Source organism: Ovis canadensis, chromosome 4, assembly GCF_042477335.2.
Source record: "Ovis canadensis isolate MfBH-ARS-UI-01 breed Bighorn chromosome 4, ARS-UI_OviCan_v2, whole genome shotgun sequence".
Classification (NCBI taxonomy): Eukaryota; Metazoa; Chordata; class Mammalia; order Artiodactyla; family Bovidae; genus Ovis; species Ovis canadensis.
The window spans coordinates 117,036,265-117,050,901 of NC_091248.1; the positions used below are offsets into that span (position 1 = coordinate 117,036,265).

Genomic DNA, 14,637 nt, shown 5'->3' on the forward strand with positions numbered 1-14,637 from the left:
CACGTCCATCGAGTCCGTGATGCCATCCAGCTATCTCATCCTCTGTCGTCCCCTTCTCCTACTGCCCAAAATCCCTCCCAGCATCAAAGTCTTTTCCAATGAGTCAACTCTTCACATGAGATGGCCAAAGTACTGGAGTTTCAGCTTTAGCATCATTCCTTCCAAAGAAATCCCAGGGTTGATCTCCTTCAGAATGGACTGGTTGGATCTCCTTGCAGTCCAAGGGACTCTCAAGAGTCTTCTCCAACACCAGAGTTCAAAAGCATCAATACTTCGGCACTCAGCCTTCTTCACAGTCCAACTCTCACGTCCATACATGACCACAGGAAAAACCATAGCCTTGACTAGATGGACCTTAGTCGGCAAGGTAATGTCTCTGCTTTTGAATATGCTATCTAGTTTGGACACGACTGAGCAACTGAACTGAACTGAAGTGAATCTAGGTTGGTGACTTTAGTCCTCTTTAAAATGGTCATACTTCTCTAATTCATCATAGTTCCTACTACAGCTAACTTTTACATCTGTCCTCCATCGGCATTTGAGCTAGCAACAACTGAATTAAACAGTAAGATTATGACACACTGATACAAATACAGTTGGTTTAAAAAAGTCTAGTCTTCCAGTAGTGGCAGACTAGGTAATTTGGACCAACCATACCAGTGAGCTCAATACCAGTGTAGCTCAGGGGCTTCCCTGGTGGCTCAGCAGGTAAAGAATCCACCTGCAATGTGGGACACCTGGGTTCTATCCCTGGGTTGGGAAGATCGCCTGGAGAAGGGAAAGGCTATCCACTGTAGTGTCTGGCCTGGAGAATTCCATGGACTGTATTATCCATGGGGTTGCAAAGAGTCGGACATGACTAAGCAACTTTCACTTTCACTATATTGGTGAAGGTAACTAGAAAACATGCACAAAATATAGAAACCATGGATATTTTAGAGTTGGTAATAAAGAATTATTAACGCACTCCAGTATTCTTGCCTGGAAGTCCCATGGACAGGAGAAGCCTGGCAGGCTATTGTTCATGGGGTCACAAAGAATCAGTCCCAACTTAGCAACTAAACAACAACAACAATTACTAGACCAGGATTGGTTTGCAGTGGGAACAGAGAATGGTACAGGCTTTTTTCCTCCTTTGAAGCATTTGCCTAGAGGTTGAAAGGTGCTTTTAACAAGTTCTCAGAGCTGAAAGACAGGGATTGGAGTTCTGGGGTCACAAGGGTTAAAGGCTTCTCCTTGCCTTGCTTTGGGATCCTGAAAGTGAACACTATTATGATAAAGATCAACTAGTTAGTAAATAGTTCCTCACCGGAACTAAAATGCAGAATCAGATCTTCCCAGTACCTAAAGTTGGATTAAATGGAAATCATACTGCTTGTGCCTCAAGACACCTGGTAGAATAAAATGTGAATCCTCCCTCGAAGAAGACATCACCCTAGACCTCAAATCTATTTAATAATGAGTTTTGCAAAATGGGTTCAGCACACAATTAGAAATAACCAAATATGTTAGGCAATGTGAACAATGTCTAGAACTTAACATTACAATAACTGATTAACTCAGTAAAGGGTTTAAGAGCTGATTTGACATGCCAGTAAATGAGAATTCATGAACTGGAAGAAAGTTAAGAAAACATCTAAATTAGCATGATAAACAGAAAGATGTAAAATGGATCAAAAAGATGTAACACAGTGTGTAATTAGGCTCCAGGAAGGAGAGAGAGAATGGGAAGGAAGCAGCATTTGAGAGCAGAGTATAATGGCTTAGCACTTTGTAATGTGCAGATTTCTAGCTCATATTCAAGAAGCCTCATAACTCCTCAGCAGGATAATTAAAAAATAAAGTAATATTTTTGAAGTGTAAGAAGAAAATAACTATAAAACTAAAATTCTATACCCAGTGAACATATTCTTCAGAAATGAGAGTTAATGAGAAAGACTTATTCAGACAAAATAAACTGAGAGAATATATCCTTGGTAAACACTCACAAAAGCACTTTAAGCAGAAGAAAAACAGTAGGTGATGAGTGATTGAAAGAGTAGTAGTTAAAATAAGTATGAGTAAATCAGAATAATTGTTGACTTAACAGTAATGTCTTGGTGTGTGTCGGGTGTGTGTTATGTGTCATACAGCAGACATGTTAGGGGAGGATATGGAGTTCATGTCCTTAGCATTGTTTAGGCAGATGGTAGTAAATATAAATTAATCTTAGATGATAAGTCAAAATATGCATTTTCTAATGTAGAAAGTAGTCACTAAAAGAGTAGTAAAAGTCAATATGATTATCAGGATAACAGAGGAAGTGGAAAAATTAATAATTAGTCTAAACTCAGACTAAAGAAGAAAAAAGGAACAAAGAGCAAGTGGGATTTAATAATACTTTGATAGGTTGGTAGATCTCTAAATATATTTGTAGTTATAATAAACATGAATGGATAAAAGTTTCCAAATTAAAACATTCCAGGCTTAATAAGGAAGCAGAGAATCTGGAATTCTCCAGGCCAGAATACTGGAGTGGGTAGCCTTTCCCTTCTCCAAGAGATCTTCCTGACCCAGGAATCAAACTGGGGTCTCCTGAATTGCAGGCGGATTCTTTACCAGCTGAGTTACCAGGGAAGCCCAAGTAGTTAGAAATCAATTTAAAGAAAGCATCGAGGAAGTTCCAATAGATATTAGAAAATATTTTTATCTGAATGATAATGAAAATATTATCCTTTAGGTATACTGCTAAAGCCATAATTAGAGGAAATTATCATTAAATGCATATATTCTATGTTAGGGATAAAAGTAAATATATTAAACATTTATCTCAAGTTAGACAAAACAGTAAATTAAACCCAAAGTAAGTAGCAAAAGGGATATGATAGATACGATGCAGAAATTAATGAAATAGTCATAGTGAAAAGTTGGATTAAAATAGTCTTTTAATTTAGTAATATCTAGAAAGAATCCCTCCTCCTTAAGGGATAATGAAGGGAAAAGCTACCTTCTATGGATATATTTGATATTTTTTTTTAAGTTATTGCTTACATCCTTTATACCCATTATCATCCAAGTGGGCTTCCCTAGTGGCTCAGATGGCAAAGAATCTGCCTACCTTATGGGAGACTCAGATTCGATCCCTGGGTCAAGGAAGATCCTCTGGAGAAGGAAATGGAAACCCACTCCATTATTCTTACCTGGAGAATCCCATGGACAGAGGAGCCTGGCAGGCTGCAGTCCATGGGTTGCAAAGAGTCAGACACAACTGAGCAACTAAGCGTACCCTTTATCTTAGTCGTCTATTATTTGTTTGCTTTGGGGCTTTCCCTCATTTTAGACATATTTGTGTGAAATAATTTGCTTATTATTTTTTCAGATACCAATTTATAGAAGAAGCTTTTCAGAATCAGAAAGTGATCATAGATACACTAATCACCAAACTGATGGAAAAAACAAAATATATAAAATTCACAGGAAATCAGATCCAAAACAGGTAAATTTATATTTGTGGTATTATTTAAATCATCTTTATATACAATGTATTAAGTATATTAATTTTAAGGACAGACAGTTTGCTCAACTCATGGTGAAGTACATCCAAGTGAGTTGTCAGATGGGTCTAATAACAGAGTTTGATAAGACTTGTCCAGAAACTTTGAATTTTTGGAAAGTTTGAGAGTATTCTTCTCAGCCATGAAATTACAGAACTGTTATTAACAGCTCATTTATCAGGTAAGTATTAATAATAATTTTTAATTATTTGCTGTTTTCCAGTTTCCCAAGAAATGCCAGGATATAGAAGCTATAAAATATTTAACAATTAGATAAATACTTGCAACCTTGAGGAAGAAGAACATATCATAGAACATCAGGAGACAGGGCTTGTTAAACTGTTTCACATACCTTTTATTTAACAGGTATAATACTTCAAACAGTTTCTACATATTATCTGTTATACTTTTGTCCTCCAAGGGATCAAATCATCAGCTGTCCATGTCTTACAGTTCAGTGACTGGGGGAGCAAACCACTGACCTCTGTAGGGAAGAGGGAATTTGTCTGGTACCCTTTTTATCCCATTTGGGACCCACACTGACATTTTACAACATCTGTGAAACTCCATGTCTCCTTTCCTTTGTTGTTGTGCACACAGAAGTAACATGTCACTGCTTAAATAGATCAAGAATGAGAGAGCCTGAATAAGAGAGGCCTTGCAGGAGTTTTCAGTGCTGTTCACAGGGGAAAAATGTATCTCCCTCATAAGAGGGAGATGAACTATAAAGTTCATCTTCCTTAAGATCAGTTGTCACAATCTCTTACTCTGATCATTTTGCAACATGGCTAGGATGGGGCATTTGGTACTTTTTTCCAAGAAATTCCTTGATTTACCTGGTTTTCTTACAGGAGACTTTAAATGTGATTTAACCTTTTCTTGATAACCTGGTGGTGGTGTTACTATATCTATTTATGATTATACACTGTAGTAATAAAAGTTATCAGCTCTCATTTCATTTTACCTTTCTCTTTCATGTAAAAACTATAGTTGACCAAATACTGTTTTCTTTGCCATATTCCAATCAAGTCCTGTGTTTGGCAAAATTGACATAACTGGTGGGTTTAAAATTTTTGTATTTGAATAATGGAAAATATATAATGAATATTTATGGAATGATAAGGATAGTTTTTCCCATCTAATGACAAAGAGTAGCAATTGTAAAATAACTGCTTTTATATAAACTATTCACCCTTGATGAAATTTTACCCTTTTGACTTTTTTTCTTTCACTGTGTATATGGTATGAATTCTGAGCCAAAGTTTACTTAAAAAAAAAAAAAAAAGATATCCATTTATTCCAACATTTGTTCCAGTTGTTGAAAAGACTATCCTGTTGCTGTTAAACTGCGTTGGCACCTTTGTAAAAAATCATTTGGCCGTATATGTATGAGATTATTTTGGACTTTCCATTTCGTTCCATTTTCTTTCTTGCTAATACCACACTTGCTTCATGACTAGAGCTTTTTATAGTAAATCTTAAAATCAGATAGTGTGAATTTTCCAAATTTGTTTTACTTTTTTTAAAAGTTGTTTATGCTATTTTTTAAAAATAATACATTATGATATGGAAGGATTTTATTTTTTGAATGGTAAGAATTTAAATTAGCTGCTAATTGTTAATATCTTTATAGCCTACCTGATTATAAAAAGGTTAAATTTACTGGACTGACTTTGCTATTAATTCATTTTTATTCATGTGCAAACATGGCGTGACTTGTCCCTGTTTTCATTCTCTTCTACCATCATGAGACTTTTGTTTATTTTTTGAGGTTGTTTACTTCCTTGATCTGATAGCCAATGTTAATGTTCAGTAATTATCTTGAATTTTCAACATGGCAGGGAATAAATAGCCCAGGGAACTTATACTCGATATTTTGTAATAATGTATAAGGGGAAACAATCTGGATAATAATAATAATACATATATGTATGTGTAACTGAATCCCTTTACCATACACCTGAAACTGATACAATGTTGTAAATCAACTATAATTTTTAAAAAAAAGAATTTCCAGCAGAGAATAAAATCCCTGCCCCTTTGATCTTAAGTTTTGGAAGATAACTATGGGAGAAGCAGACAGAAGAAACGAAGCCTTTTATTTACCTCATAATGTTTGATGCCTCATTTTTATCTGCTTCTATAAGGTATTCTGGCTTGATGCTGTGTATTTTTTTTCTCATCCATCTTGATCTCCATGAAGACATTTTCTCTGGTCAAAGGAAAAAATATATATTGTGGTTTGTAAAGACATAAAGTAGTTATTTGGCTGCTTATTTCAAGACAAATATGTTATTAAAAGTTGCTAACTATTATTATGGTCTTTTGGTTTTTATTCAGATATAATGTGTGGGCAGCAGTTCAGATGACTAAGATAATTGTGACACATTTAAGCTTTTCTACTTCTTAGTTGCAGCGAATACAGTAGAACTCAGAGTCATGATTTTCCTTATCTTGTTTGTAAATCATTTTTTTTGGTCCATCCTTAAAGGCTGAGAATTTTTCTGGGTGTCATCATCATTTTTCTGAATATTATTTCCTTAAAATGTGTTCATTCTTTTACAGTTTTATACATTTTTATTTTAAGATTGAACTGAAGTGACTGTCTTTTGAAAGAATTATATTTGTGTTCTCTCATCTTTAAGAAAGTCAATTTAAACTGAAGGACCCTTAGGAATAGGCAAGCTTTTAAGAGCTGAAAACTTTCTGGCCTAATTTAGACATTAAAAAATCAATATTGCGTATTGTAAAACAAATCTGCCTTAGATTTTAGATTTTCCCCTTTTGTTTAATTTTCAGGATAATTGAAGTAAATCAGAATCAGAAGCAGGTGGAACAGGATATTAAAGTTGCCATATTTACATTGATGGTAGAAATAAATAAAAAAGGTAAAGCTTTACTGCATCAGCTCGAGGTAAGTTACTGTTAATGGGACGAAATGTGGTGATTATGTTAAGTGTTTTCTTATGTATTTGAATTTGGAATCACAGCCTTTTTCATATAATTGTTTTCATTTATGATTCAGTAATATTTTAGGCTCTACCTTGTAACTGACAATTTAAGACTTTAAAATACACTAGGAATGTCTTAATTCTTCTTGTTTACTTCATAGCACAAAGCATAATGCTTTGCTTGAAGGAGGAGCTTAGTAAATGTTAAAACAAGATGAACTGTTTTAGAGATTCATTGAACTGACAGCTTTGGGTCCCCAAAGCAGTGCAACAAAGTTTTTCAGTAAGTTACCCTAAGCTATATTTAAATCTCAAATATATACATTTAACCTTAGGAGAAATTAGATAAAAGGATGTGTTTCCTCCCTTCAACAGTCTTGTGAAAGCAATACTCAGGGAACGATGCTCAAGGCACTTAGGATAGTTTTTTCTCACTGCAGGTAAGAAAAATATTACTGTCTTAATCAGCTTTTTTACACACATAAAAGGTCAAGATCCAGAGTTAATGTTTGACTCAAATAAAATGAAGCTACAACTTCTACATGGTATCTTAATGCAATAATAATTGCATGATATTTTGGTATTCTTTTAATATATTGGTACAAAAGGAATTTAAGAGTAGAGAAGCAAATTAAGAAAAGAATAAAAGAATCCTAATGTTTGAAGATTTAAGGGGAAGAAAGCTCATAGAAATAAGTTAGTTCAACCTCTTCATCTATAGTTGACAAAATTATAAGATCTTTGTCAGCAAGATCTCTTCCTCTTGGAAAAGCATGATCATTCCCCTGGTTTATCAAACACAGGAAGCAGAGACCAAAATGATTTTCTCTCCTTTTGGAAACAAATACATAGTGAAAAAGTTTTCTGGCTGGGAGGAATCAGACCCCATTTGTAGTAACTGTCTTTTCAAGATTTTAGGGTGCATTTGGGGGTTGTTGGTTTGTTTAGCTAGAAGCATTTAAACTATTTTAAAAGATGTCAGAGCTCTACTTAAAATCAGATGTCACATCGATATTCTTTCTCAGTGAATAGTGTACATATTGCCATAGCTGTTCCCAAATTTCACTGTAAATCAGGATTGCTTGTTTTTTTAAAAATCCAGGAAAGAACACAAGATGACCACATTGTCAAATCTCTAAAAGTGAACCTGGTCATCAGTATTATTTTAAATCAACTTTATATATTGACTTACAATTTTTACAACGACTTTTAAGTATTCTTGTCAGTCTTCATACCCTTTCTCCTACCCTTTCTCCTGCTTCATAGGATCCTCCTTTAAGGCAAATAAATGTAATCAGTGTTTTCTAATAACTTGAAAAAAAGTCAGCCAAATAGTTATTACTATAGAAGACCAAGAAATTTGGGCTTGTGATTCTCAATTTGCAACATCTCTAAAAGTCAACAGAATTTCTATTCTTTCTAGAATGTCTCCAAAGAAACAGGTTTTGCGTGGTCAGAAAGAGCCTAGCAAATCATCTCTGAACTTAAGATTAGACACAACAAAGCCATCAGTCACTGCAGTGACTTAATTCAGTTTGAAGTCTCTCAGTCGTGTCCAACTCTTTGCAACCCTATGGACTGTGTAGCCCACCAGGCTCCTCCATCCATGGCATTTTCCAGGCAAGAATACTGGAGTGGGTTGCCATTTGCCTCTCCAGGGGATCTTCCCGACCCAGGGATCGAACCCGGGTCCTCCACATTGCAGGCAAATGCTTTACCATCTGAGCTACCAGGGAAGCCTCTAATTCATTTTAGCATGTATGTGTTTTCCAAATTTGAAACCGACTAGGGCAAAGATGTAGGTTCACTTTTTCTATTGAGAATATAATTCCATATTAGAGTATAGCAATTTTACTTAATATTTCTTAGAGCTAGTGGAAGGTCCTGTTTTCTCCTCCTTTCTTTGCCAGGTAAAGGAGACCTTGGGGATAGAGACCTTTAAAATAGCTCACATTTAGTGGGGTTTTCTTCTACTCTGGACTGACCTATGTTCTTGCTTGTGTACTTCCTTTGGAGAAATTCTGTAGTCTGCTTTTCTGTGGCTTTTCTGAGAGTGAATTCATTACATTAGTCACTGTATCTGTTGGTTCATGGCAGTTTTCAATAGACAAGAATTATATGCTTCCCCCTTTTTTTACTTACTACATATAAAGCATAAATGTTGTCTACCATGTGGCATGACTTGGCACTAAATAGCTGCAATCAGGATAAGAGTGCCTGAAGGGGGAAATCATGTGTTTGAGTAAATCATGTGATCTGGTAGCTTTACTCGATTGCTGGGTGGTACACCTATTTTATTTTTTAGTATTGAATTTAATGGGCACTTGCTTTGTTAAAGGGCTTCCCAGGTGGCGCTAGTGGGAAAGAACCCCCCGGCCAATGCAGGAGACATAAGAGACGTGGATTTGATCCCTGAGTCAAGACCATCACCTGGAGGAGGGCATAGTAGCCCAACTCCAGTATTCCTGCCTGGAGAATCCCATGACAGAGGATCCTGGTGGGCTGTAGTCCATAGGGTCACAAAGATAGCTAATCCATGGTTTTGTGCCTTTTTGGATACTGGAAGATGGATGAACAGAAACCTAAATCCCAGAATATGTGAAACCAAACCCAAGGCCTTGGGCAGCAGAGATGAGGTAGCATCAGCAGGGAGGGGGGGAGGTGACTGTGACACTGGAGACATGATTTTTACTTCAGTTAAAGTGATCTTTTGTACCTAGGGATAAGTGATAGGTTACTGTCACTTGGTTCTTAGAGGTGGTGGGTATTTTAATTTGGTAATCTGAAAATGACCATTAAAATGTGTTACATGCAGAACAAACTAATTTTGAAACTTTTTTTCAGAGTCTTGCAAAAGATCATCGAATGAAACTTATGCAGCAGCAGCAGGAAGTGGCTGGACTTTCTAAACAATTGGAACATGTCATGCATTTTTCTAAATGGGCAGTTTCCAGTGGCAGCAGCACAGCATTACTTTATAGCAAGCGACTGGTAAGATCAAGTGTGTGGTTTAATATACAGAGATATAGTGGAGTTACTAGAATGCTCAAAATTTAGAAATGTTCAGTAATCTATACTTAAATGCTTTTTACCTTTTTCTAATTTTTATCAATCAAAATATTTTGGTTTTAAAAAAATCTTTAAACTCCCATGATTTAGGTGTATCTTCAATTTATTCTGCCACTGTCACTTCTATTTTGTTCTTTTCCAAATTTTCCCTTAATGACAACTGAACTTTTACTAACAATAACAATAATGGTAAATATTTCCTGATTACCTGTAGTGTACCAGGCACTTAATTCTAAGCATTTCACGTAATATTTTATTTAAACATTTACATCATTTTTATGAGATGGGTGTACCTATCCACCCCCATTGTATGAGTGATGAAACCAAAGCACGAATTAACACGCATAAGACCACCCAAAATTCTAACTTGGACATCCGAACCCAGAGGCTTTGTTCCTCTTGTCAACACTGCATTGTTTACCCCGTCAGTGATGTGTGGTGCCGGATATTTCAACCCCATTGCTACAGAAAAGTGGCTGTCATTTGCCCAGCTATTTTCAGAATAGTCTAGAACCTTGCTACAGAAAATGTGTTTACTGCATACTAATTACCTGAGGATTCTGGTTCAGTAGATGTGATCTGTAGTTCTAACAAGCTCCCAGGTGATGCTAATGCTGCTGGTCTATAGACCACATCTTTAGTAGCAAGGATGTAGAAGAAATTTAGCTGTGGGAGTCACATTATGTAAGCATTCTTAAAAACTCCTGCTCTACTCATTTTAAAGATTCCACAGAGATTTATATTTTGAAATCAAATTATGACATCCAAATCTGTTTTCTGTTCACCTACTCTGTTTTGTGGAAGAAATTTTCTATGACTATATTGAAATAAGGAAATGCATTTCAGGATAAACTTGTGTAAACTAGGTTCAAATATTGAGTGACTTACTAGAAAACTGATTTTAACTATATCTAAAACTGTTCCTAACCATGAATTATATTCAACTCTTAAGATTTTTTTCTTTTATAATTATCAATGATATGTTCTCTCATTCTTGAGCCTTTTTTTTCTTTTTCTTTTTTTACTGCTTCATTAGTCTAATGAAAAACAGCTTCTATACAGTTCATACTTTTTCTGTTATCTATATTTTCCTATAAGTCAAACAAAACACGGCTAACGGAGAAAGTGAGAGAATTGTCCTCTTCTCTACTAGACCCATAATGAATATTTTTATTTGTACATAAGAAAACATATTTGCGCAGATAGTCTCCTTATCAGTTTAATAATGTTTCTGTAATTTTATTCTATGATTTTGTTTGTGATTATAATAAAACAGTAAAGTTAGAGGATAGGATTACTTAATCTGCACAATGAGCTCTTGAAATAGAGAGGGAGACTGTTCTCTGTATTATGCACGGGAGAAAATAGACACAAGGAAGCATAAGGAACCAGTATTACCAGCTTCCTGACTCACTGAATTGTGGTGGGCCTTGCTGCATCACTGGCAGCAGATATAGCTAGTAAAAAAATTTACCTGTGATGAATGCAGAGCTAAAGCTTGTGATTACTTGTAAACATTTAGAAGGATTTTTATCCTAAGAAAATTTGAAAGTCACTATATTATGCAACTCTGTCCTTTAGAGCTTCCATGCTTCATAAATATAGACATGTTTTCTCAGGTTATTTTTTAAATAATGGCTTTTATATACTTGAAAATTAAAAAGAAATGTCTTACAGGCCTGAAATTTCAAGCTTAGCTTGAGATTCTTGGTTCTTTTTTTTTTTTTTTTTTGCAATAGGAGTTATACTCAGTAAAAGACCAAATGTATTGGAATAGAAGAATCCTTTCAGAAGTCCAGTTTTAAATATATTTGAAAACATTTTCGCAGTATTTCCCTAGGGTTCTTCTCTCATCTGTTAAACATTCAGTTTATCCTTACGTTAATTTAGAAGAAAGGTAAGAAATACTGACAAAAGAGACCAAGAGAGTGTACTAGCAATAGGTATTTTTGTAATACTAGTGACTAAGAAACTGTTAGAATATGTAAGTAGTAAAGTGGTTAGAATATATACGTAGTAAAAGGGGATTCCACAAGCTTTTTTACTCCCTTTCCCTTGTCTGCCTATATAATTAACCTTCAAAGACCTTCTTTATGTTTCTTAAATATCTCGTTGCAGTTCCTTTTAGACCTCAGTGCTCAGAATATATCATGTTCTTTTGCCTGGATTACTGTTACCCTTTCTTAGGATGCTGTTTCTTTTTAGAGACTACTGGGTTTAGTTTAGATTTGTCTTCCATTCCTTTTGGCAGCCTTCCATGATCAACACTGGGTTGGATTAACCTTCCCTGTATTTACAAAGCCCTTATGCATGTATCCATCATACTGTTACTTATTTTTATCTGCTGTTATTATATTTGCATATTTTTCTTTGAATTTCCTTCACTTTTTTTTTTCCTTCTTTTAGCACTGGGTTTCCATCGCTGTGGGCTTTCTTTAGTTGCAGTGAGCAGGGGTATTCTTTTTGCAGTGTGTGGGCTTCTCATTGCTGTGGCTTCTCTTGTGGAGCACAGGCTCCAGGCACGCAGGCCTTCAGTGGTTGTGGCACACAGGCTTAGTTGCTCCACGGTATTTGGGATCTTCCTGGACCAGGGATCAAACCCATGTCTGCTGCATTGGCAGGCAGATTTTTATCCACTGGACCACCAGAGAAGTCTGACTTTTTACTTCTTTAAGGGTAGAAATTTTATGTTACCCAGTGCTTGATATATAGGAATTCAGTGAAAGATTGATAGTAAATAAATAAGGTATTAGATAATATCAACTGTCAGAAGCTATAAATAAATATAGGTAAAACTTTCTGTTATATTTTACAGGATTGGAAACTCAAATACTAAATTTCTTTGTTTATTTTAACTTCAGTAGAAAGGAGGCAGTATACAGTATTGCCATCTCAAAAGCTTTTTACACATCTTTCATATTTTTTTTTAATTTTGTCTTTTGCTTTTTGAACAGTAGCTAAGTTTTCAGTGTGAAATCTGACTTTACTTAAGTTCAGATACATCTGAAGACATCAACAAATACATTTAATGACTCGTTATTTATCTTTTACGCTAGTCAAGGTTTATGACTCCTCAGAATTATCTCAAACATGCATCAAGGGTTTCAATAAGTATAATGGTTTATATTTGTAATGGGTAATATAATATGACAAGAGGTTTTATATATTTACATTCAATGTCAGTAAAATACAGCAGAAATTGTTATTTAAGATAAAGAACAGAGTTTGGCCAAATTTAGTATTACTTTTAGACCATGCCACAACTTAATTAGTGAATAGGTACTAGTTATCTGAGATAAAAGTAAATTCCATGTCTTCTAGTTTCTCATCAGCAAAAGAAGGAATTTACAGCATAGTACCTCAAAGGAAAAATATAGTGTTTCCAAGTGATTTGCCTCATAGTTCTTCTGATTAAAGCTGATTACCATCTAAGGAAGTGCTTAAGTTTCTGACTTAATTTGGGGGGGCAAGAAAGCTTTATTTTTCAAGTTCCAAACTAAAAGTCATAAATTTGAAGTGCTAAGTTACTATAGTGTGCCGAAAAGGATTGTTAAAATAAGAATGATCAACTCTACTTCCTGGCATGGAGCCTTTAGCATGGTGACTATGAGGACACAGGGTAGTGAAGAGGGTTGGGGGACCACATAGAGGCAGCCCCAAGCCAAAGGGATGAAGTGGTGAGTAGGGAACACAGAGGTAGTAAGCAGAATGTCATTTGGATTTTGGTTACATTAAGCAACAGAGTATCAGTAAATGGACTGAGCAAGTAAGTAAATATATTGAGGGCAATGGCAGCCAAGTTTTGGTTTGTTTGATTTTTTTTCCTCCTAGAAAAGATATTTAGAAACATAGAAGAAAGAATAAAGCTATAAAGATCCCTAAGATAGAGGTATAATTATGAACTCAGAGTTTAATAAAGGTCCGTATAGTCAGAGCTATGGTTTTTCCAGTGGTCATGTATGGATGTGAGAGTTGGACCATAAAGAAGACTGAGTGCCAAAGGATTGAAGCTTTTGAGCTGTGTTGTTGGAAAAGAGTCTTCAGAGCTCCTTGGACTGCAAGAAGATGAAACCAGTCAATTCTAAAGGAAATCAACCTTGAATTTTCATTGGAAAGACTGAGGCTGAAGCTGAAACTCCAATACTTTGGCCACCTGATGTGAAGAGCTGATTCATTAGAAAAGACTCTGATGCTGGAAAAGGCTGAAAGCAGGAGGAGAAGGGGACGACAGAGGATGAGATGGTTGGATGGCATCACTGACTGAATGGCTGTGAGTTTGAACAAGCTCTGGCAGATGGTGAAGGACAGGGAAGCCCAGTGTGCTGCAGTCAATGGGGTCACAAACAGTCAGACACAACTGAGTGACTAAACAACAGAGTTTTATGCATATACACAGATCTGGAAGTAATTTTAGGTGTGTAAGTATGTATGTGTATGTATGTATGTTTGCTATGCTCAGTAGCAGTGAACCCACTGTCCTTCCAGATGTGGGTTTCTAAATATCAAACAAAATGAGGGAAAGTGCAGGTTGTACCCAGAATATCTTGAACTGAGGAAATGATGAAGACTTGTCAAAAAGATTAGGATCCAGCCTAAGTGGGTCACCTTGGGCACACCCACAAATTTGAGGCTGAAACTAAATAAACAATGAGTTTAAAACACACTGGATTAAGTAGGGATAAATGAGCCCATGATGAGAAAAATAGGCAAATGACAAGGGAAGAATTTATGGTGAGAATATAAATAAGTAGAGAAAGAATAGTGAAATTAAAGAAGCACATTTGCTCACTGTCTTAGTGAAAGCATTGGCCACTCAGTCGTGTCCAGCTCTTTGACCCCGTGGACTATAGCCTGCCAGGCTCCTCTGCCTATCCTTAGGATTTCCCAGGCAAGAATATTGGAGTGGGTTACCACTCCCTTCTCCAGGCTAGCTTCCCAACTTAGGGGTTGAACCTTAGACTCCCTCATTGCAGGCAGATTCTTTACTAGCTGAGCCACCCACTGTCTTAGAGGAAATTCAAAAGGAGTTCTCGCTGGGTACTAACATAGTGAATAGAGCATTGTGAGGAATAGGGTTTTCGTAT

The 14,637-nt window shown here is 35.8% G+C and overlaps 1 protein-coding gene across 2 annotated transcripts in view; it reads left to right on the forward strand.

Moving 5' to 3' along the window:
• Positions 1-14,637, forward strand: part of TRIM24 (tripartite motif containing 24) — a 115,357-nt gene that overhangs the window by 61,491 nt on the left and 39,229 nt on the right. For both annotated transcript variants that reach the window (XM_069588486.1, XM_069588487.1), the window contains exons 5-7: positions 3,359-3,475; positions 6,333-6,447; positions 9,329-9,475. In XM_069588486.1, the coding sequence (XP_069444587.1) occupies positions 3,359-3,475; positions 6,333-6,447; positions 9,329-9,475 (379 nt within the window). The remainder of the gene's footprint in view (positions 1-3,358; positions 3,476-6,332; positions 6,448-9,328; positions 9,476-14,637) is intronic.